The sequence below is a fragment of the Pararge aegeria genome, chromosome 24 (genome assembly GCF_905163445.1).
Source record: "Pararge aegeria chromosome 24, ilParAegt1.1, whole genome shotgun sequence".
Classification (NCBI taxonomy): domain Eukaryota; kingdom Metazoa; phylum Arthropoda; class Insecta; order Lepidoptera; family Nymphalidae; genus Pararge; species Pararge aegeria.
In genome coordinates this window covers 10906121-10928499 of record NC_053203.1, presented here as the reverse complement: position 1 = coordinate 10928499, position 22379 = coordinate 10906121, and the positions used below count along the sequence as shown (strand labels likewise).

Here is a 22379-nt window from a genome sequence, read left to right as displayed (position 1 = left end):
AAATTGTTTTTCTTATATCTCAGTCAGTATAAAAATTTCTTTCAGATTATAGTAACTTGTGCCTGCGAGGAAACCAACCCTGAAGTGTCAAAAGAATATGATGTCCTTCGGCGGATGATTGACTCGGAAGAAAATTTCCTAGAAGTTAAAGCTTTGGGTGAAGATTTGGCGATGCAGGTTTTGAAGTTAGTTTCAAAGTCTGCCATCTTACAGAGAACTAACTGTTGCCGTTTTAATCCGTTCTTTTCGGCTCTCTCAAGAACCGTTTGTTTTATCAGGAAAAAAAATCCTATGAGCGTGTTTCCAGCATGCAATCTCTATGCAAAAATTCGCCACGATCGTTTAAACTGTACAGCTATTCACAGTTAGCAAAGACTTTTATTAAAATCTCACGGGATCGTTATTTGGTGCTGCTTGGAATAAACCGTATCATACGTCTGCAGAAATAAAGCTATCATCGTCATTATCTGATTGATTGGACAGCCTGTTGGCGCAGTCGGCAGCGACCCTGCTTTCTGCGTCCAAGGCCGTGGGTTCGATTCCCACAACTGGAGAAAAAAAAATTGTGTGATGAACATGATTGTTTTTCAGTGACTGGGTTTTTATCTGTATATTATAAGTATTTATGTGTATTATTTTCTTAAAATAATATTTATAAGCTATCTTAGTAGCCATAACACCAGCTAAGCTTACTTTGGGGCTAGATGGGCTTTGTGTATTGTCGTAAGTATATTTATTTATTTATATTAAATGTACCCATTACCGGCCCACTACGGGGCACATGTCTCCTCCCCAATGAGAAGGGGTTAAGGCCTTAGCTGGGCCAGTACTGATTGGTGGACTCCACACACCTTTACGATTATTATGGAGAACTCTCAGACATGCACGTAAAAGCTGAAGGTTGTTCGACAACCTAAAAAATATGATATATTTTGTTTAAAAAAAAAAAAAAATTATTTCCCTCTACGTGAGATAAATATCAAGTAGCTAGATAGGTGTTGAAATTATTTCTTTGAATTGCAGACTTTGGATGGCGTCAGCCGCAAGAGATCTGTCAAACTACCAGTGGAGGTTGGTCTCCAATGCGATAGGCAGTTGCTCTTTACCCATATTCGTCAAGCTGGTGTTCGCTGAGGTAACATATTTCACTTAAAATACTGAGATTAGATTATGAAAATTAAGCTTAATTTGCTTTACTCCGCGAAAAGCAGGAGAAACTGTATTTTGTAATTTAAAATTTCTTGTAAATTCAAATTCAAAAAGTTTTATTCATGTAGATCTTATCACAGGCACTTATGAAGCATTCATACATTTAACATGTTACACTTATGTTTAGGTGATGGGGATAACTGCATTATTTAACTTAAAACTAAAGCTACGAGGGTTCCAAACGCACCCTGGTTTAAGAAGAGTCCACAACAAACTCAGCCAGGTTTTTTCTTTTGTTATCACCATCTCACAGTCGATTTAATGATCGAGCAATTCATACCCAAGCTTTTTTATCATACATGTAATCCTAAATATTATAATATGAATTCTATCTTCTATTCTTATACTCACCACCAAACAGATTGTCGGCAATGTACCCTCTACGCACATTTCGCTCCGAATCTGGAGCATCCTCAGGAGATGTTGGCTTTACAATGAATAATTGTTAAGTCATTCACCCGTAACACTAGCTACGCTTACTTTGGGGCAAGATGGCGATGTGTGTATTGTTGTAGTATATTTATTTATTTAACTACGCCGGCAACCACGCCCTTTTGACCAGAACACAGTAATGTTGCCTGGAAAAAGAAGCATGATGGCAGTACACCACTGGACGAGCTCTGTCACTCTCTCTACTACTACTAAACTGTTTATCACCGTATTTCATGCAACAAAGTATACGATCATCATAACGAAACAGCTTATGTAAGAAGAGCAACACTGGATCTTCATCAGAATTACTATGGGAATGACGAATTATTGAAACTGATGGTTTAATCGTTCGTACCATATACACACATAAATTTAAAATATAATGTTTGTGACATACATATCAATATCGATACCAGAAATTTGTACTCGGATAAGACATTTCCTACCTTTTTATTGCAGAGTTGAATAGTTTTATGTTAGGTTTACCTGCATGCCTGAGAGTTCTCCATAATATTCTCAAAGGCATGTGGAGTCCACCAATCCGCTCTGGGCCAGCGTTGTGGGCTATAGCCTTAACCCCTTCTCATTATGGGAGGTCATCCATGCCCTGTAGTGGACCGGTAATGGGTCGATATAATGGTAGAAATCAGCTGAGTTTCTTGCCGGCTTCTTCTTGGTACAATCTGCTACCCAAAAGTGGTAGAGTCACAGCAAACAGACTGACTTGACGGATAACTTAAACGATAAAAAAGCTTAAGTATGAATTGCTCTAACTTCATAGCTTAATATTAATATACTGTGAGATGGTGGTAACAAAAAAGATATTAAACGGCTAAGTTTGTTGTGGGCTCTTAGACCAGGGCGCGTTTGAAACCCTCGTAACTTTAGGTTTCAGTTGGCAAACGAAGTTATCGCCATCCCTTTACATTTATGTAAACATATATGTATGAACTCTTCATAAGAGCCTGTAATAGGCCTACATGAATAAAAAAAAAATTGAATTTGAATTTGCTGCACCTTTGAGAACATTATGTAGAACTCTCAGGCATGCAGGTTTCCTCACGATGTTTTCCTTCACCGTTGAAGCATGTGATATTTTAATTACTTAAAGCGCACATAACTTTTCCAAGTTAGAGATGCGTGCTGGGTTTAGAACTCGGACCCCCGAAAGGGAAGTCAGGCTCCTGCCCGCTACCACCACTTCTAAAACACTTCACATAGTATTTTCTCGGTTTAATTTAATTGTTAATTATACAGGTTTGCAGATGGCGTAGTTACACGAAACCTACGGACACTCACTTGGCATCCACAGTTATGGACTCCATCATGATGCTATTCGAGAGAATTGAGAAACAGGTAATATCCCGCAGGGCTGCCACTCATTGTGATAAAATCATCAGTGGCAGCCTTGACATCGGCGTGACTTTTCGTCTCCAAGTTTTTTTGAAATTGTATTCCTTTTGGCGCGTTAAGAAGAAATGATGAGAGTAAATTTAATAAACGCGCGTGCACGCTTCACAAACTGCACCCTGAAGTTAGCTATAAGGTTTAACAGTGTACACTTTCAATTGTCAAAGTCTGCGGGCTCATACCGGTGATTTAATTGATTCAATTGTACAAAGATCACAAATTTTAATGTTCAGTAAAACGGTTGTCCGATAATGAGATAGCTAGATAATGCGTTATATTGGCGCGACATAGTCCGAAAGGTTGTAATTGAAGAGAGAAAGACCAGTTAGCCCTTGACCGCAATCTCATCTGGTGGTTATTTATTTATTTATTTAATGAAAAATATACATTTTTATGTTAACGTAATAATATCTGTTACGGCGTAACAAAAACCCAATCGGGTTTATCCGTACACCCGTATTCATAGTTCAGCGCTCGGAATTATAAGTAGGTAAAGTATTTTAAAGCTACATACAAAATATGACGGGTAGTTCTAAAAAAATATAAAAAATAATGATCGCGTTTCAACCAGTTACACATATCGCACTTTATCGTTTGAGTCATCTTATGGTAAGTGATGATGCAGTTTTAGACGGTAGCCGGCTAACCTGACACTTATCTCAATCCTTAATCGGTTTCTACGCGACATCGTGCCGGAACGCTAAATCGTTTCGTTGTCGTAACTAGCCACGACCGAAGCAATTCAATTCGACTTCAATATAACTGCCCGTTAACATCCTAGACCGCACCATCACTTACAAGTGAGATAGCAGTCAGGGGCAAAGTTTTAGTGGAATAACAAAAACATTCGTTCCTCTTTCAGCACGGCAGACTTCTAGTATTCCACGCTTTGGCTTACATCACTGCAGCCAGAAGTGGTCTCTCCGAAACCGAACTAGAAGACTTGATATCCTTGGACGATAAGGTCCTTGATGACGTTTACCAGTACCATCTTCCTCCTGTGAGGAGGATACCACCTCTGCTGTGGACCAGGTTTGTGGTGGATTAATCTTAATTCTTCTTCTGGGCGCTGTCTCCTTACGAAGGTTAGCAATCATTTGGGCTATACATACTTTGGACGCCGCTGCTCTAAATAATGGTTTTGTGCTCTCTCCAAACCATTGCCGTAGGTTTTTGAGCCATGATATTCTTCTAGGCCAGGCCTTCTCTCTCTTAATCTTAATGAATATGCTATGATGCTTTTCATGAATCGATTACAATCTGCCCTCAGTGGCATAGAATTAAAAACAAATAGAACCCTCATTCAGCCATTATTCCATGCAGTGCATTGTGTCCAAAAACAGAGAAAAAACCCGACGCACGTCTCACTTCACATCCGCGGAATAGCTCACAAACTTTTTCCTATTTTCCCATTTGATGGTAAACGTATAGAAAATTAGAGGTAAAATAATTACTGTCAACTGCCAAATGGTATGAAGTGATTAACCGCCTGTTCGTGAAACACTACTAGAGTGGAGTGGTTTTAGATGCTTCAATATTAGTCGTGTACGCGGTTTCTGTATGTTCTTCTTCCTATGCTCAGTGGTCTGATGCCTTTTTCAAATCGCCATTTTTTTAGGTAATTTTTTTAAGACATCGAAGGTATTCTTAACACCGTGATTATTCACGCTGAAATAAATTTGTTATGACTACAATTTAACGGAATCGAAATCTGTAACCTTACAGGAAACTTAACTATAATGATTTAACTACAATTTCTCAGTTCGTCTGTATGGATTTTCATTTATATCACATTCACATTGTTTCATTACCACATATATATCACATTTTCATTTATTTCATTTTACTTACAGTTACAAACACATAGATTTCAGGCACAGTTTCATTTTTATCTATAAGATATTTTTGCATTTGAATGGGTTAAATCAGATGTAGAATATCAGTTTTAAGTATCAAGACATGAGTGTCTTGTCATTTTGATAACGAGCAGGTATGAAAAATAGCTATAAAAACTACACTTTATTCACAATAGCATCTTATTTAAATTGAAATGATGAAAAGTTTTATGAAAACCTTTGGCTCTGGAATTCAGAACTCTTCACCGCACAGTAGCACATCATTTAATATTAGTTCATTAAATACTCTACTTTTCTATAATTATAATTTATTTATTTTTATTATCTAGGATCCGAAACGATCTACCGAACTACCTGTCCGAGCGCGAGGCAGATGGTGTTTCCGTGATGAACTGGTACCATCGCCAGTTCCGGGACACGGCCCGCGAGAGATACTTCAAGAATATGAACATGGCTATGTACTTCCATTCCATGATTGCTGATTATTACCTGGGTAAGTATTCCTGAGGTGAGCCTAGTGGGTAAGGCTTCGGCTTTCCTTTCGTGGAGACCGAGTTCGAGCCCCGGTACGCACCAATGACTTTTCGGAGTTATGTGCTTTTTTAATGTAAGCAATTGAAATATAACTAGCTTTAAACGGTGAAGGAAAACATCGTAAAGACACCTGCATGCTTGAGTTCTCTATAACGTTCTCGAGGGCGTGTGAAGTCTAACAATCCGCACTTATCCAGCGTGGTAGACTACGGCCCTTCTCTTATTCTGAGGGGATTCTCCCTTCTCTCCCACAGGGCACGGGTCTCCTACCCGTGTCAACTTTTTTTTTTTGACGACCGACTGGCGCAGATAGCTGTGACCCTGCTTCCAAGGCCGTGGGTTCGATTCCCACAACTGGAAAATAGTTATGTGATGAACATGAATGTTTTTCAGTGGCTGGGTGTTTATCTGTATATTATAAGTATTTATGTATATTATTCATAGAAATATTCATCAGCTACTCAGTACCCATAACACAAGCTACGCTTACGTCTACATGGCGATGTGTGTATTGTCGTAGTATATTTATTATTTATTTAGGCAGTTGGCCACTACGGCCTAAACACTTCTCATTCTGAGGGACACCCGGTCGCAATAAGAGTACATTACAGCATAAGACTATGGTTTCTGGATGATTTCGGGCTAGTCGCTATTTTGCTCAGCGTCAGGCATGTTTGCAAAAGAGCAAACCGATAACTTTTATGTAATCTTACAAAAAAACTTATGTAATCGCGTTAAACGCGTTAGAAGTTATACTTCTTGGGCGTAACAAGATAAAAATCTTCTCAAAAATTTTATTTACACCTTTTCTACGTTTGTAGAGAAAACGACACTAACAATAGAAAAAAGGTATTTAATTGGCAAGTTGAAAGATTATAACGCATTATCTAGTTATCTTATTATCGGACCACCAAGTTTCACTGAACATTCAAAATTGAGATTTTTTTTTATTTGACCGGAATGAGCCCGCAGACTTTGACAATTGAAAGTGTAAACTTTCAAACCTTTTTGAAAAACTAAAATGTCAAACAATCTTCAGGGTGTCGGTTTTTTGTGACGGTGTGCGCGCGCATCGAATAATGTGAGCTGGCGAATGATGTATTCGCCTCTCACTCAGTTTCGCATTTACCTTCATCCTGTTAAAATGTGCGCGCGCATTTCGTAACATCGTATAATTTCGATTTTTTCGTAAAGCCGCCAAATAAGTATCTATAACTTCAAAAAGACTTCGTCGCTACTGATGCTAAAGCTCCAATGGTATCCTAACCATGCTAGCTTTTTATGGAACCATGTTTGACTTTGTATGGAAACTGTGAAACTGTTGAATAAGGTTAGTAACGTTAAGGTTTAACCAAATTACAATAAATGATAATTCACCATTGCAATTTCAACAGGGCTACGGACTTACGGCGATTTCGTTAACCTTTCCGATCCCAACATTTCCTACTAGATTGGCTATAGAAAATCAATCGAAATCGTCTCGATTGATTTTGTATAGCGGTACATTATACAAAAGGTACGGTTGCAATAAATTGTTTGCTGAAAGTCCAAGTTTGGTTTTTAAATTTAAATTAAAGGATGAACACTTCCATCGACCTACGCTACGCGACGCGTATCTAATAAAGGGACAGGAATCACTAGATTTTACTTTTGCATTTGCTGTTAGGGCTGCATCTGATTCTTTTCAGTAAAAAATATCAGCGTTTCGGTTTCACAGATCAGTTTCAGAGACATTAAATAAATAAATATACTACGACAATACACACATCGCCTTCTAGCCCCAAAGTAAGCGTAGCTTGTGTTATGGGTACTAAGATGACTGATGAATAGTTTTATGAATAATATACAAAAATACTTAGAATATACTTATAAACACCGAGACACTGAAAAACATTCATGCTCATCACACAAACCTTTTCCAGTAGTGGGAATCGAACCCACCGCCTTGGGCTCAGAAAGCAGGGTCGCTGCAAATTGCGCCAATCGGCCGTCAAATAATGTACCGCTATAGTCTCTGAAGTTTTAGTTTTAGTTTTTTTCGGTTTTTATTTGCACGGTGTATATCTGATGTTATACGCTTGGCGGCTCTTCATAATCGGTAGAGTGGTAACTTGCCAAGGTCAAAGTTTTACACCAGACCAGACAAAAATCAGAAAATTTATTCCCCAAATTACCCCTCCAGCAGGGCTAGCACAGGCGGGAGATAAAAATTATATCCCCCGATTATATCCCCTTACAAGGTATATAATTAATGTGCCCCACCTGCTAAATCACTGGAACATGGAATAGGAGAAGTTGGCCTCCGTTTATTAATACACATATATGTCGGCGCGAAGGTGTTCTACACCTTATTTACCGGCGTCAAAATAATTAAGATTTATTAATTAACTTCTTTTAAACTGTTTCAATCACAAACTAAGCTTTTACTGACAATCATGTGTTAAAACTCACAACATAATTTTGTAAACACAACTAGTCGGTGTCAACAAGTTTTTACAACAGATGATTGTACAAGCATGCTTTGGTATAAGTACCGGTGGCCGATATCTCGCAAGGGATTATTACTCGAGACGTCGGACCGTTCGGACGTCTGAAAGTATTCGTAATAAAAACAGAAAACAACAAGTTGTGGTTTTAATCGTGATGGATGGAAATATTGACGTTAGTGACGTCAGTATCGCGGACGTCACTCTTTCTAAAAACGTCATATATTATTTGGATATTATTTCCACTTGCGCGCCAGTGCTCTGAGAGTTGATAAAGCTGTGGGAGAACATCAATTTATATCCTTTCCCCGGAGATATAATTGCCTCCTGCCCATGCTAGCCGTGCTAAGGATTGAACTCAAGACTTTCCACAGCGACAGGGAGGTGAACGTAATGTATGGTTTCCACTTTCCAGGGATATGGGGTGGTGGTACTCCCAAGCCCTTCAAGTATACGGAGATACAACGTCACAGATTCAATCTCGCGGATAGGGAAGGTGTGGCTGACAGGAAGGTGCCGTTACAGCCTCTCGTGTTCACATCTGCTGATGGCTCATCGAAGAGATACAATTTGCGAAAGGTGAGATTTTAATGTAACAGTATTTATGAAGGAAGTAGCTACTAGAATAGTTTTTAAAAGCGTGCTATCAATTGCGGCGGTTCTCTACATACGTCATCCACCTGCTCTAAGGTAAAATTTTAGGACTTAATGATATTTCCGCTCGCGTTTTACTTTCCTTGGATATTATCATGAAAAATCAAGCTTAGTTTGCTATACTCCGCGAAAAGCAGTAATAATATGGTTGATTTATAATTTCTTTAATCTTTACCATCCTCAGAAGATGTTGAACTTACAATAAACTGAATAATTATTTATTGTAAAGTCAATATCTCCTAAGGATGCTCCGGTGTCCGAGTGAAACGTGCGTAAAGAGTTAATTGCTTTGCTAAAGATATGTTTGGTGTGGGCTACAAAGATTAAAGCAATAAATTATACCATACAGATTCTCCAGCTTTTTGCGTAGTATAAAGTCAAAGTCAAAGTCAAAAATATCTTTATTCAAGTAGGCCCATAGGTGGCACTTTTGATGCGTACATAAGAATTACACGGTAGTGAGATGATGGCGATAACCACATTCGTAAACTTAAAACTAAAGCTACGAGGGTTTCAAACGCGTCCTGGTCTAAGAAGAAGCCAATGAAGCTTCATTTTCATAACATATCATGGAATTCCGCAGTGTACTAACGTCTACTTCTATCCAATGATCCAAGGTCATTGTGTGGTCATGTTTTAATCCAAGCGAAATCAACAAAGCCAGTGATTTGTTCTATTATTTTTCAGTTCGGCGAACTGCCCTTTCATCTCGTCCGCTCAAAGCGCTTCACGGACCTGTACGCTGAGGTGCTGTTCAATTATGAATGGCTCCACGCCAAGCTCAACTGCTGCCCGCTCCAAGCCGTGCTCGCCGACTTTGAGGACGCTAAGCTGCATGTGAATAAGGATGCTGTCAGGTTTGACATTTTACCTATCTAACCTAATGTGGAAGACAATCTGTCGTTTTTATACTTCCTTCTAAAATACCTCGTCTCTTAAATGTCGAGTGTGTTTTAACGTCAGTTTATTGGTATCTTAAATATCTATGTTAATTTATCACAATAAACAAATTGAAATTATGGTTTTTATATTTCTATAAAAATAATTTAGTCTTTATTATAGTAATATTGTTTCTTTAAAATATAGATATAACCTAAAATAAACTATTTAAAACTAAATAAAACCTAAAACGTTCTCGAAACCACCGAAGCGAGGCACAGTTCCTAAGATGCTGGCAGCATTGCCCCTTTGGATGACCAAACTAATTCGTTGGCCAAGGTAACTGCCCGCTCTAGGATCACCGGTAGACTCTATAACCCTTTTCGATAATTCTTTGAAAAGGGCTCTTGCCTCTGGACCCCACGGTCCCAAAGTCTCTACTCCAAAAGGCACAAAAATTAAGCTGCTATCCAGGTTTCCATATTTACGCCTCTTGGCCTGCTCGGCACTGGAAGCAGCCGCACCTACCATTTTATATTTTTATATTTTGTATTTCAATTTTTATTTAATTTTCAAATAATCGTACCTAGTCCATTTCACTAATAACTACTATTGAATGACAAAGTTATGAAATAGACATTTAGTTTTTCTTTACTGACAACTCTGGTTCGTGCCTTTTCCAAACTTTTTACACTAGCAAAGTACATTGTGCTGTTTGGCACTACGAAAAGCCATTAATCAAAAGTCTGACTCCCTGACGCTGTTATGACATGGCATCGCATGACATTGACAATGATATTATGTTTTTAAATTCTATGACACAGGCTACTTTGTATCCCGGGAAAACGAACGGTTCCCATGTTGGTTTTAAAAAACCGTAACAAACGCGGGCAAAGAACGTTGGCAACAGCTGGTAACTTCATAATTATGTTTCAGAGAGCTAATGTTAGTAGCTGATGCTCTACGTCTCGGAGGTGCGATATTGGGAGCATACCCAGACATGTTAGCTCCACAGCTGGTCGGAAGGTTGTTACCAGAAGCTCCTCACAACCCTGCTGTGTCATCCCTATTGCACCAGTGCCACGACAAAGGAAAAAACCATTGCGCTTTATTGCCATCCCATCATTGTCTTCATACTCCTGGAGGGCCTTTGAAGGTATGTGACTCTGTTAGTAAAAGCTCTACTACTAATAGGATTTCAAACCTCAGGGATCGGTTCTTTCCGCTACGCTTTTCCAGCTGCATATAAATGATCTGCTAAAACCCGGCATCTTTGGGTATGCAGATGACAGCACTGTGACAGTTAGATACATGTCCAGTCCATGAGCTAGTGGAGACGAAACTCTTGTGCTCAGAGAGGCCTTCGTAAAACGCGTAAATCTGGCCTTAAGCGTGGTTTTCGATTGGGGTGGCACTAATCTGGTACAGTTTAATGCTTCCAAAACCCAAGCGTGTTTGTGTTCTGCCAAACGGAGTCCGTTCCCCCTAACTCTGACTTTTCGAAATGTATCTGTGCCAACCATGAAAAGTATTGAGCTCTTAGGTATCAGCATTTCGACCAATGTAAGCTTTGGACAATGCATCGAATCCAAAGCTAAAACTGCTGCCAACAACTTGGCATCCTCAAAAAAGTTAAGCGCTACTTCACGCCGGAACAGCATCTAACCCTGTCACAAGCTCAAGTTCGGTCATGCATGGAGTACTGCAGCCATTTATGGGATGGCTCTGCCAAGTACCAGCTCGATGCTTTGGATTCGGTGGATCGTCGTGCTAGGAGACTCATTGGCAACGACCTTGTAGTCAGTAGACTTCAAAGCCTTGTACACCGGCGCAAGGTTGCTTGTCTGGCTGTATTCTACAAGATAAATTTCGTAGAGTGTGCTCAGGAGCTATTCGATTTGGTCAAACCATCTCCTTTCTACCATAGAACGGCAAGGTACCAAAAGAATCTGCACCGTCACGTTGTTGAAATACCATCAACACGTATGAAGCGTTTTGCTTCTTCCCTTCTGATCCGCACCGCAAAGGCCTGGAATGCCATCATCCGTCTTCCCAGAAACCTATAATCTGGGTACCATCAAATCGAGAGTGAATAGGCATCTTCTAGGCAAGCACGCTTCATCTTAGGCTGCATCATCACTTACCATCGGGTGTGATTGCAGTCAAGCACTTGTCTACATATTAAATAAAAAAATATATATTTATAAAAAAAAATTAATGGTTGGTTGACAATTTATCTGAGTACCACTGGTTCAGAAAGCCCCCCATATTCAGATCATTATATTATCTGCACCATAGTCAGGTGACTGAATTGTTCTACCATACGCTTTCATTACATATTCAGATAAATTGAGAAGAAAACAACGATTGGTAAACTATTCTTTGAAAGTGAAAAGATAAACTTTTAATATCCATCTGGCAAATAATAATTACTTTATTTATTATAGTATTAAACATTTATAATTAGGATTAAAAAAAGAAAATCTCTTTAGGCTAAATATTGTATAGTATAAATGGTCCCTCCACCTATAAAGTTTTACTGCCATGCTTATTTCTGGTCTTGGGTAATTTTAATTTATTCATTGTTTTATATAGAAAAGTACATATTTTGTTTCAGTATTCATTAGAAGGGCATCAGTTTGCAGTCTTTGGAATCCGTCTTAGCTCGGACAAACGTTACGTGGTCTCCATATCCAGTAGAGTCATATCTTGGGACCTCTCGACTTCAGATCTAGCTAGAGATCTATGTCCACAACTAGAAGGAATTATGCAGAATCTAGAGCTATCTCCAGATAATAAATGGGCGGCAGCGTGCACAAATAACTCTGTCGTAAGTAACACAACAATAAAAAACCATTCAGTTTTTTTTTTTAGTTTTTCTTAAGACTTTGGCCGCAGTGCAGTGCCTGTTGAATAAAGAATTTATTAATTTGAATTTACTGTCTTCTTCAAATTTTGAAACAGAATTACTATTTTTTAACTCCCAACTGACTTTAATCTGCATATATCCGATAAGTTGGACCTGTCAACGGTCTTTAGCTGGTAGTATTTCTTACTTATAAAAACTCGTATTCTTATTCTGCGATTGTGCGAAACATTAACACCAGTTTAAACCAGTGTTTTTTATCAGAAATAATTAGTTACCTAACTAATCTTTTCAATGTTTTGTTTCAGTCGATCCTTCTAAACATGTTGACGAGTGAATACATCACAATTGAAAATCCGTTGGACGAAGGTACGTCATTTCTTTTCAGACATTTACTAGGAAGTCTTATTTATTTATTTATTTATTTATTCATAAGACACACCAGCAATTAATTGTAACCCCGTCCATTCATAAAAAAAAATTATGTGTTAGTCTTAACTGCTGTACATTGAGTGTTAGAACATTTTACATTTTCCTTTAAACCATACTCACCGCCGCTACTAGCCTGCTTCTCTAGTCCTGGTCTATCTACAACATTATATTTTGTGTTTTAGGTGAGACAGTTAGAGGTGTATATGCACTAAACCATCACTTCTTCATCTACGGCCCAAGCTCCTGGGTCCAGTACAGCATGAGAGGAGAGATTGAAGACACCAAACCTGCTCCAGATGCTACTCCTTACGATGATGTTACTTGGGAGATATTATGTGAGTAATGTTCTGGTAATATACATTAGTTACGTGAAAAACTAAACCTATAAATATATTAATAGGAAGGAATCACTAGTGATCCACAGAAAATATGTATGTAAAGATATTGAATGTAGCTAGTAATTGAAGCAGTGATAGCCAAGCAAAATTCAAACTCAAAATTCATTTATTTCAAGTAGGCCTAATATGAGCACTTTTGAAACGTCGAGTCTGTGTGTAGGTAGTGACTCTACCACCGGTTCGGAAGACAGATTCTACCGAGAAGAAGCCGGCAAGAAACTCAGCAGTTGCTCTTTTCTAACATAAATAATTTACATTTTAAATTTTAACTTTCATTTTTCTATCTTGTGAGAGATGAAAGCGGAGCCGCATGCTTCCAAGCAACCTTGTCATTAAATATATAAATAAATTCATCAATTGTATAGTAACCTCGCTGTAATAAATGTGTTTTAACATATTCTTTAAACTTCCTGATCGTCATTATCATCATTCATATCAACAATACATTTCACAGAATTAAATTTGTTTTCCCCCAGTAATGGAGTTTCGGGATCTAGAGAACTTTGTCGTGGTGATGTGGAGCGGCGACCTAGATGATGATCGGTTACTGGTACACTTCTGCAAATCTGGGGAATGGATCCAGCCCTTGAGATGTAGGGGAGCTATGACCCTCAACAAACACTGGACTAGAATTTACACTAGTGACCCTGAAAGAGGATATCAGGTAAGGTATCGCAATTTATCTTCAGTACTCGTAAGCGCAGTTTTCACTAATATATAGTCAACATTTACGTCAAAATCTGCAATTACAAATGTATGAAAATTTAAGTGTCTTATCCAACATCGGATCTGGTTTGTTAAGATAACAACGTATATTTAAACACCAACTCCACGTTTTTGGACCTTATTTCAGCTTTTCAAAAATAGAAACATCCGTCTGTTTGCAGAAATGTCTTTCTTGCCAAAGCCATATTAATATGTACCGAGCGTGTACTACTACGCTACAAAAAAGAATGAATTGTTTTAGTGGTCTAAAAACATATTTACATTTCAAATAAAACTAGTTGGTTTCAAAGTCGATTACGGAGTCTATATGGAATACGGAGATAGAAACAATTATGGTTTATAATGTACATGTTACGGGTAATGTTAAAAGATGTAGTAAACCTAGGTTTCCACGGTTTTACTTAGTATTACCCAAAAATTTTAGGTAAAGTTCGAATAATGAGTAAAAAAATAATTTTTAATTCGGATTTTACTCATACTCACCTATGTCTAACCAACTCTGGTTCTGTCGCCCGTCGGAGTTAAGTCCCTTGAGTTGAAAGGCATACCCCGTGTTCCTGGTGTGCGTTCGATGGTGTTTAGTGGTAACCGACGTTTTTACAGAGGAGTGCCTCGGTAGGCACCGCTGGCTGGGTTGCGGTTGTGTGCGAGAGCGTTTCCATGACCCTGTCACCAGACAATGAGTTGGAACACCGTGGGGTTTTAGTCTGCACCTCCCCGTAGTGTAGTGGTATCCATGAGGATTTCCGCAAGTGAAAAATAAAGTTTATTTTAGGTTATTTCATTATTATTTGGACATTACCCAAAAACCTTGGGTATTACTAAGTAAACCCGGGTAAACCTTAGTTTATGCCAACTTCCAACCTACCCGGTTGGTAACATATATAAATATGTATTAAAATTTCAGATTTCAATATACGAGCTTAATGAAGAACAATCATGTTGGGACAAGGTGGAAGAACTGAATCACCGAGAAACTGACACCGCTGAAGCAATGCTACAGTTGAAGAGAGGGAAGAAAGACAGAATGTTATTAGGTACCTATAGCTAACTCAGCTCTCATAGCGGTGATAGCCTACTGTTATTAAATTTCAGCCTCCCTTTCGTGGGGACCGAGTTCTCCAGCACCTGTAACTTGTCACAGCAATGTGTAATGATATCGATGAAGGAAATAATCTTGAGGTATGCCTGAGAGTTTTCCATAACGTTCTCATAGACGTGTGATGTCTAACCATCCGCACTTGGTCCCGAGCCCCGAGACCCGAGCTCTGTAGTGAGCCAGCGATGGATTTACAATGATCGTGATAGGTAACTCTAACCAAATCTAGTAGTAGATAGAATAACTTGATCTTACTTTTTTTCACAGCTACCACTACGTATAGTTTTGTGGTTTGGGACTTTAATAATGTTATACCAAGAGGAAACCACGAATCTGAAAAAAAGAATGAAGAAGACAATGACAAGAAAGAAGATGAGGAAGAAGTAGGTTACATTGAAAGATCTATTTTCAGTTACAAATAAAACTGTTATAACAAAATATAATAATTTAACTTAGAAGAAATAGAAAACGAATAAGTTATTTGACATTCACTATAAAAATTAATACATTTTATTAGTTTTAAAATTTTAGAACTACCCAATAATGTTAAATTTTGTAGGCGGAAAAGCAAGACACAGTTGCAGAAAAGGACATGCGTTTGGACGGGATTGTTCTGAAATTGCCACATACTATCAGAAATATATCAACAAAGATGACTTTATCTAATTCTTTTATGATCAGTAATAATAACACTTATGCGGTCGCTGGTGTCAGGTTTGTTATTAGCTCTTCTTATTTACCTGGAGGCTCATAATATCAAATTATTAGATGATAGTTTTGTTTTAATTGGACACAATATCACATGTTTTTTCATAATTGTCATTTCACACGTTGCATATTGTTCAATATCTCAGATCAGAATGTATTTTTCCCACATACTTCAATATTTGGGTCAACAGAATCTAACCGCAGATACGGAGACCCATGGAGATATGGAGACCTGTACATGTTATAAAAATGGGGGAATTTTCCATCCTTGGATCTCTCTTTGATATTTGCTTGTGTACATATGACCATTTTTCTATTTATTCTTTTGAACAGATTAATTTAAAATTACTTGAAAATATGTAGAACAGTGCAGCATATTCGTCTACAGAGTAATATCGTACCCAATTCCAGAAAGAGCTTATACGTATGGAGTTTGGAAACAACAAAGTTGATCAAGATTCTAGACGCCCATTTTGGCAGAATCGTCCAACTAGAACCGCTCACTGTGGGAGCTTGGAACAACGTTATAACCTCCTCAATCGACAGGACTGTAAAAATATGGAATATTGACAACATTTTCGAGCAAGTCCATAAAATTGATAGACAAGAGTTGCCTATTGATTCTATCAGGTTAGTATTCAGGCCCATGATAATAATGTTTTAATAAAAATAGAGATATAACTATGTTTAGGTTAAATATAATTCCAATTAGTAAATACTTAATTTCAAAGTAACATTAATATTTACATAAAATATAAGCCTTCTAACTTTTCACTTATGGGGTTGGTACCCAAAGTGCCGGCGCTATTGCCCCTTTAAATTGCTAGATAAAATGTGCATATTTTATCTAATTCGTATATAATTTCGAGGAATTTAGAAACGATGCAAGGAATACTTCCCAATCTCATATTCAGTTGGTTTGTCACTATTGTAATTTGTTCTACGAATATCTTTGTAATACTTTTTTGAATTCTTCTGCTTATAAAGAAGAAGCATTGGTAGCTTAGTGGTTAAAATTTTGGCTTCCTTTTCGGGACTAAGTTCGATTCGTTCGCTCCTCTCCACAAATTTTACTTGCTTTTACTGTAAATTGAACTATCGTAAGGAAATTAACTTTCATACACTGACACCTCTATTCGAAGACGAATATACGGGAATGGTATTAAAATGAATTATAGATGATCATTGTGAGATTACTAGTAATAAAACCGATTTCCTGTGATAATCGATACAGAAACCTCCACTTTGGTTGATTGAATTTGAGTTGAGTTGACAGTTTAGCACAGAGTTAAGTAACAATTGTACTATCTTGCTCTGTATTTATATCTCTGTAACTACTTTTTTTTCTTTAGTGTACAATAAAAGTGTATTAATTCATTCATTGTCATATAATCATTGGGTATACCAAAATGCACTGATTTTCCTAAGCTCAAAAATAGCTAAAGCCATAAAATAAAAATCCTAGTTAAAAAAATCTTGTTTTAAGTTTTGAACGTAACTTTTTCAGTTTAGCTAGAGACCAACAACTAGCTGTAACCGTGACCCGAAGCTGCTGGGGCCTTTGGGACACCAGCACGGGAAGGCTTCTGGCCCAACTAGCGGACGCTCCTCTTGGGGCCATAGTGACCCACGCTGTTATAACACCCACTGGAGACAATGTCATCACTGCTGAGTCGGGCAACGTGGTCATGTGGGATACTCCTGAAAAACAGGTGTGCAAGTATATTCATAGGATTCTAATCAATATTCTTTAAAAGTTTGAAGAGTATTTCTGCTTATAACTTCTGTTCCCCTGGTGGTTTCTAACCCTTTGTCAGTTTTATGACAGACAGAGTTAAAGTTTAATATAACTGTCGTATTCCTTACATGTTAATCCGCTACTTGAGAGATTGCAGTCATGTGCAACAACCGGTGTGTCTTAGTGGAATAAAATAAGTTTTTAGGGTTTTTTTAAACCACTGTACTACCATACTCACTCGCCATAGTTATATATATAAAAAGATTTTCCTACACCAATGGCTTTAGATATTGTGTATAGTGTAAAGGAACATGTCCTAAATCCAAAAAACAGTAAGATAAGCCTGGCACTGGAGTTCAAAAGGATGCAATTGTGGTGACACTGCAGAGGGAAGCAAAAAGTAAAAATATCAGGGACGCAGAATACTAATTTGGCAAATATTTTGCTCCATAACTAACCCAGAAAAGTTTTACAAACAAAAATATTGTTGCTCGCTAATTTGAATCTTATTTCTTGTATCCTTCTTAATAATTCAGGTAATATTCAAAGAAGAGCAGAAGGGTGTAAAGCAACTTCTCCTTCTAGAGGATGGAACGAAACTTATAACTATTTCAATGGTAGTCAGTGCTGCCAATGTAGACAACGTGGCCATAGCTCATATAGTTGCTAGAACTATACCTGGTGAGTACTATACAGTTATCTGTTTTTATTGCAAGTAAGATGCAAGGATGTTGTGTGATGTGTCTGAGCGAAACCTGCGTGGAGAGTGCATATTGGAAAATGTGTGTTATGCGGCGTTTAAAAATTAAATCATGCAATTTTGCCTGCTTTTTGTGGATTACAGCCAACTAAACTTAATTTTCGTTCGTAGGTGACTCGATTGTAAACCTTCGACCCTTACTATTTTATTCCCGACTCACAAAAATACTCTCTCAACCTCGTTTATTCTAGATGGAGAAAGAATCTACACAGTGGACTATGAGGTCCGTGGTACGGGATACAGAGCAGCGGTAGTATCAGCTGACGAGCATCACATCGTTGCGCCCGGGATGGACAAGTCTTCCAGGGAGTGTCTGCACGTGTTCCACGCTAGGACTGGTGCTAGACTACACAGGTACGCGAATTCGCTTAGAATTAAGAGCAGAGCACGGGTTTCCTCCTACACGGGCTGGCAGGCGGTAAATCAGCCTGATAACAAAGACGCAAAAAGATGCAGGAAACCCAAAAATTGGTATCACTCGGTGACAGGAAACAATCATAAATCGCCTGTTCCTTTCAGGATTCCCATCAAGAACAGTGGTATCAAAGACATGCAGTCAATAGTGGCTTTGCCTCACAAGCCACATTGGGTTGCCGTGGTGGGAAACGACAAAGCTGGAATATTAGATATCAAGACGAAGAGGCATGTCAGGTAAGATAGTATCTTTTTTTCTTTCCTTAATGAAATAATTCCCATTTCTGCCTATCAATCTTGATAGCCTATACTTTTAACACTATAAATAATTGAAGTCCCTACTTATTTAAATACATTTTTTTTTAATTTTTACCTATGTAACATAAAAAAAACCACTACTCCGCTTGCCGCTTTTGAGTACCCAAGCTATCGACGGGCAGGGCTCCAGAGTGAAGAACCTCCTCACAATACAGGCCGTTTAAAGAACTAATGCTTTCGAAAGCTTCTTAAGATGTTGTTCGAAGCATTTCGCGAGAAACCATTGACTGAAACAACTATCTGAACAATAACTGTCGAATAACTCAACACTACATGGCGGTAATCTCCTGAGCAAGGTCCAAGTATTTCGATACTTTTTTATTTTCTGCCTTCACCAGATTATCGTCATGTGGAATCGTAATGTCAACAATGATGACACGGCGCACTGATTAATTGACTAGCAGTATTTCAGGCCTCATCATCATCACATCTACCCATTACCGACCCACTACAGAGCACGGGTCTCCCCCTACAATGAGAAGGGGTAAGGCTGTAGTCCACCAGGCTGGCCATGTGCGGATTCGTGGACTCCACACACCTTTAAGAACATTATGTAAAACTCTCAGGCATGCAGGTTTCCTCACGATGTTTTCCTTCGCCATTGAAGCAAGTGATATTTTAATTACATAAAACGCACATAACTTAGAAAAGTTAGAGGGGGATTCGAACTCGGCCCCCCGAAAGTGAAGTCGAGCTCCTACCCAATGCACTATTTCAAGTCTATTAGCTGTAATATACCTGTCGGTGATAAGCGTTCGATCTCGGCAGACCCATGTTCTGCTATTTTAAGGAACTGACGCTGCATCGTACCTATACGGTAACTCAAAATCGAAGAGGCCATTCATGCTAAAGATAAATTTGTTGATGGATTATGTCTGTGCAAGTATTCGCAAATAAATTATTTTTTTACACACATCGTAATCTTCTATTGATTTATATGAAATACCTATATCCAGCAGTGGACTTCAATTGGTTGAAATTATGATGATGATAAATACTTCCTGCACTTACATCAATACTATATTCCTTCACACATCTTGCTTCAGATTCGTCCCCCGATGGAACGGGGCTTGCACGAGAGATGGAAAGACCGGTCTTTGCGCACCTTCACGAGGAGGCCTGGACCTGATTGAGCTGAAACGAGGCTCATCAGTCCAGCAACTCATATCCCGCGCCGCTGAGGGTGTGTTCTCCATCATCACGATGTTCAGCTCCACGGATGACTACGTGTTCTACTACCACAGTGGGAGAAAGACCTTGAGGGTTTTCAGGTGATAACATTTTACATGTACCTTTACGACTTAGCAGATCTATAAGTCAAAGTCAAACCGAAATAATATTTGGATGGCACTTTTGATAGAAACATACCAAAAAAATATTGTACATTGCAGTGAGATGATGGCGATAACTATATACGTACACTTAAAACTAAAGCTGCGAGGGTTCTAAATGCGTTCTGGTCTAAGATCAAGCTCACAACAAACTTTCCTTATGCTATCACCATCTCACATATTTTATTACGGTTATTCAAATGCTGGTGCTAATATAGCAAAAAGAATTAGCATTGCAATCCATTAGGCAAATCCTTATTCATATTATAAATGCGAAAGTGTGTTTCCTCGCCCTTACTTTACGCCCTAACTAAGCAACAAATTGGAATGATTTTTGGCATAGAGATAGTTTAATAAATTGTATATATATATTTTTACCTTTTTAAAAATATATTGTTTTCTACGACCTTAACTTTTTGGTCAGACCTTCACTTGTTATTCTCGCACGTCCGAAGGTTTGCTGGTAGAAAATGCTTTAGCAATAAGTCCGCCTTATGTAAACCATTTTTTTTTGGTTGTATAAAAAAAATATAAAGTGAATAAAAAAAACTGTTCACTCGGCAATTTTAAAAAACCGTAATAAGCGCGGTCGAAGAACGCAGGCAACGGTTCGTGGATTAATACAGAGACAAAGTAAATATTGTACTTTTTCATTCCAGAACTCTGGATGGTAAAGCAATAGCGGAGTATAGGGCTCCAGCTGAGGTGACGGGAGTGGCGAGCGCGCACGCGGGCAAAGCCCTAGCTATCGCCTCGCAAGATGGATGCCTTACTGTACTCAATATCGTTGACCCGCATGAGTAGAAATATTTGCTTCCTAGGTTATACTAGACGGTTCATCTTACGTGAACCATTTTTTGCTGTACGCTCGACAATGCCTTATACACAGCCTAGTATTGAAAGGTTAAGTACGTCAATACTTTATGAAAATAAGCTTAATTTGCTATACTCCGCGAACAGCAGGAAAATCTGTATGGTGTAATTTATGATTACTTCAATCCGCACCAAACAGATCCTCGATCGTCCAGATCCTAACAAAAACAATTATTCATTGTAAAGTCGACATCTCCTGAGGATGCTCCGGTTTCGGAGCAAAACGTGCGTAGAGGGTACATTGCCGAGGATCTGTATGGTGTGGAGTATACGGATTGAAGTAATTATAAATTACACCATAAAGATTCTCCTGCTGTTCGCGGAGTATAGCAAATTAAGCTTAATTTTCATAATATATTATGGATTTCCGCAAAGTAACGCCTGCTTCTATCCAATATTTACGTCAGTACATCCTACAGGCTTAGCGGGTAAGTAATGTTGTGCTGGAGTCCCCAGGGTCCCTAGGGGCTTTTATGGTGTGTATAAGGAACATCGCGCACGGCGTTTCTAATTAAAAGCTGTTCATTCTAATATTGCTATCTCGGTCTAACGTATGATGGCGTCACTGTCACTCTCCAAAGCCTGTGGAGCACGAACCGTAGAGTATAGATTGTAAAAATCGCGAGATGTGAAAAGTAGAGTATTTAACTCAGTTAAAACTGCCTTCGTTTTGGGCGCCCCTAAAACCTCGCTACACTCAGGATTCTAGATGCAACACCCTCGCTTCGCTAAGGAGTTTCTCGTTTGCTTGGGATTTGTCCCGGCGCCCGTAATGTAAGGCTTTACCCCCTTGTTGAACAATCTACTATACTGCAAAACTAGCTGTAAGACTACATATATAAATGTCTACGGGCAAAATATGCCCGTAGACATTTATATACATTTAAAGACAGTGGTAAGTACCATGTCTTTTAAGTAAAAGGTCCCGTGTTCGATCAGGGACAATTCAGAAATTTATAACTCAATTTTCTCTGGTCTGCACCACCCTACCGACAAAAATGTGCCGCCAAGCTATTAATCGTTCTCGTACGTAGAAACTGATTAGAAGTACCTTTTGCTTTAATACAACTGCTATAACAGGTTGGCCCGTTCACTTCATCATCACTTACCATCAGGTGGGATTGCAGTCAAACTTATAGAGCCATTTAAAAAAAACGGTGCTGTAATATTTTTACAGCATAGCTAAGCTAGGTGTTAATCTATTTTAAAGATTCTACGATAAAAATATGTATTGGAAAACAAATTATTAAATTATC

The 22379-nt window shown here is 38.4% G+C and overlaps 1 protein-coding gene across 1 annotated transcript in view; it reads left to right on the top strand.

The window, feature by feature from the left end:
• Positions 1-21054, top strand: part of LOC120634517 (NACHT and WD repeat domain-containing protein 2) — a 46680-nt gene extending 25626 nt beyond the window's left edge. Inside the window, exons 11-32 of the mRNA XM_039905192.1 lie at positions 46-185; positions 1024-1135; positions 2899-2997; positions 3914-4083; positions 5237-5400; positions 8343-8506; positions 9269-9438; positions 10397-10616; positions 12078-12290; positions 12635-12695; positions 12941-13093; positions 13633-13820; positions 14790-14919; positions 15249-15364; positions 15541-15695; positions 16101-16319; positions 17197-17401; positions 17964-18108; positions 18379-18541; positions 18707-18838; positions 19966-20190; positions 20910-21054. Of these exons, the coding sequence (XP_039761126.1) occupies positions 46-185; positions 1024-1135; positions 2899-2997; positions 3914-4083; positions 5237-5400; positions 8343-8506; positions 9269-9438; positions 10397-10616; positions 12078-12290; positions 12635-12695; positions 12941-13093; positions 13633-13820; positions 14790-14919; positions 15249-15364; positions 15541-15695; positions 16101-16319; positions 17197-17401; positions 17964-18108; positions 18379-18541; positions 18707-18838; positions 19966-20190; positions 20910-21054 (3489 nt within the window). The remainder of the gene's footprint in view (positions 1-45; positions 186-1023; positions 1136-2898; positions 2998-3913; positions 4084-5236; positions 5401-8342; positions 8507-9268; positions 9439-10396; positions 10617-12077; positions 12291-12634; positions 12696-12940; positions 13094-13632; positions 13821-14789; positions 14920-15248; positions 15365-15540; positions 15696-16100; positions 16320-17196; positions 17402-17963; positions 18109-18378; positions 18542-18706; positions 18839-19965; positions 20191-20909) is intronic.
• The last annotated feature ends 1325 nt before the right edge of the window (positions 21055-22379 follow it).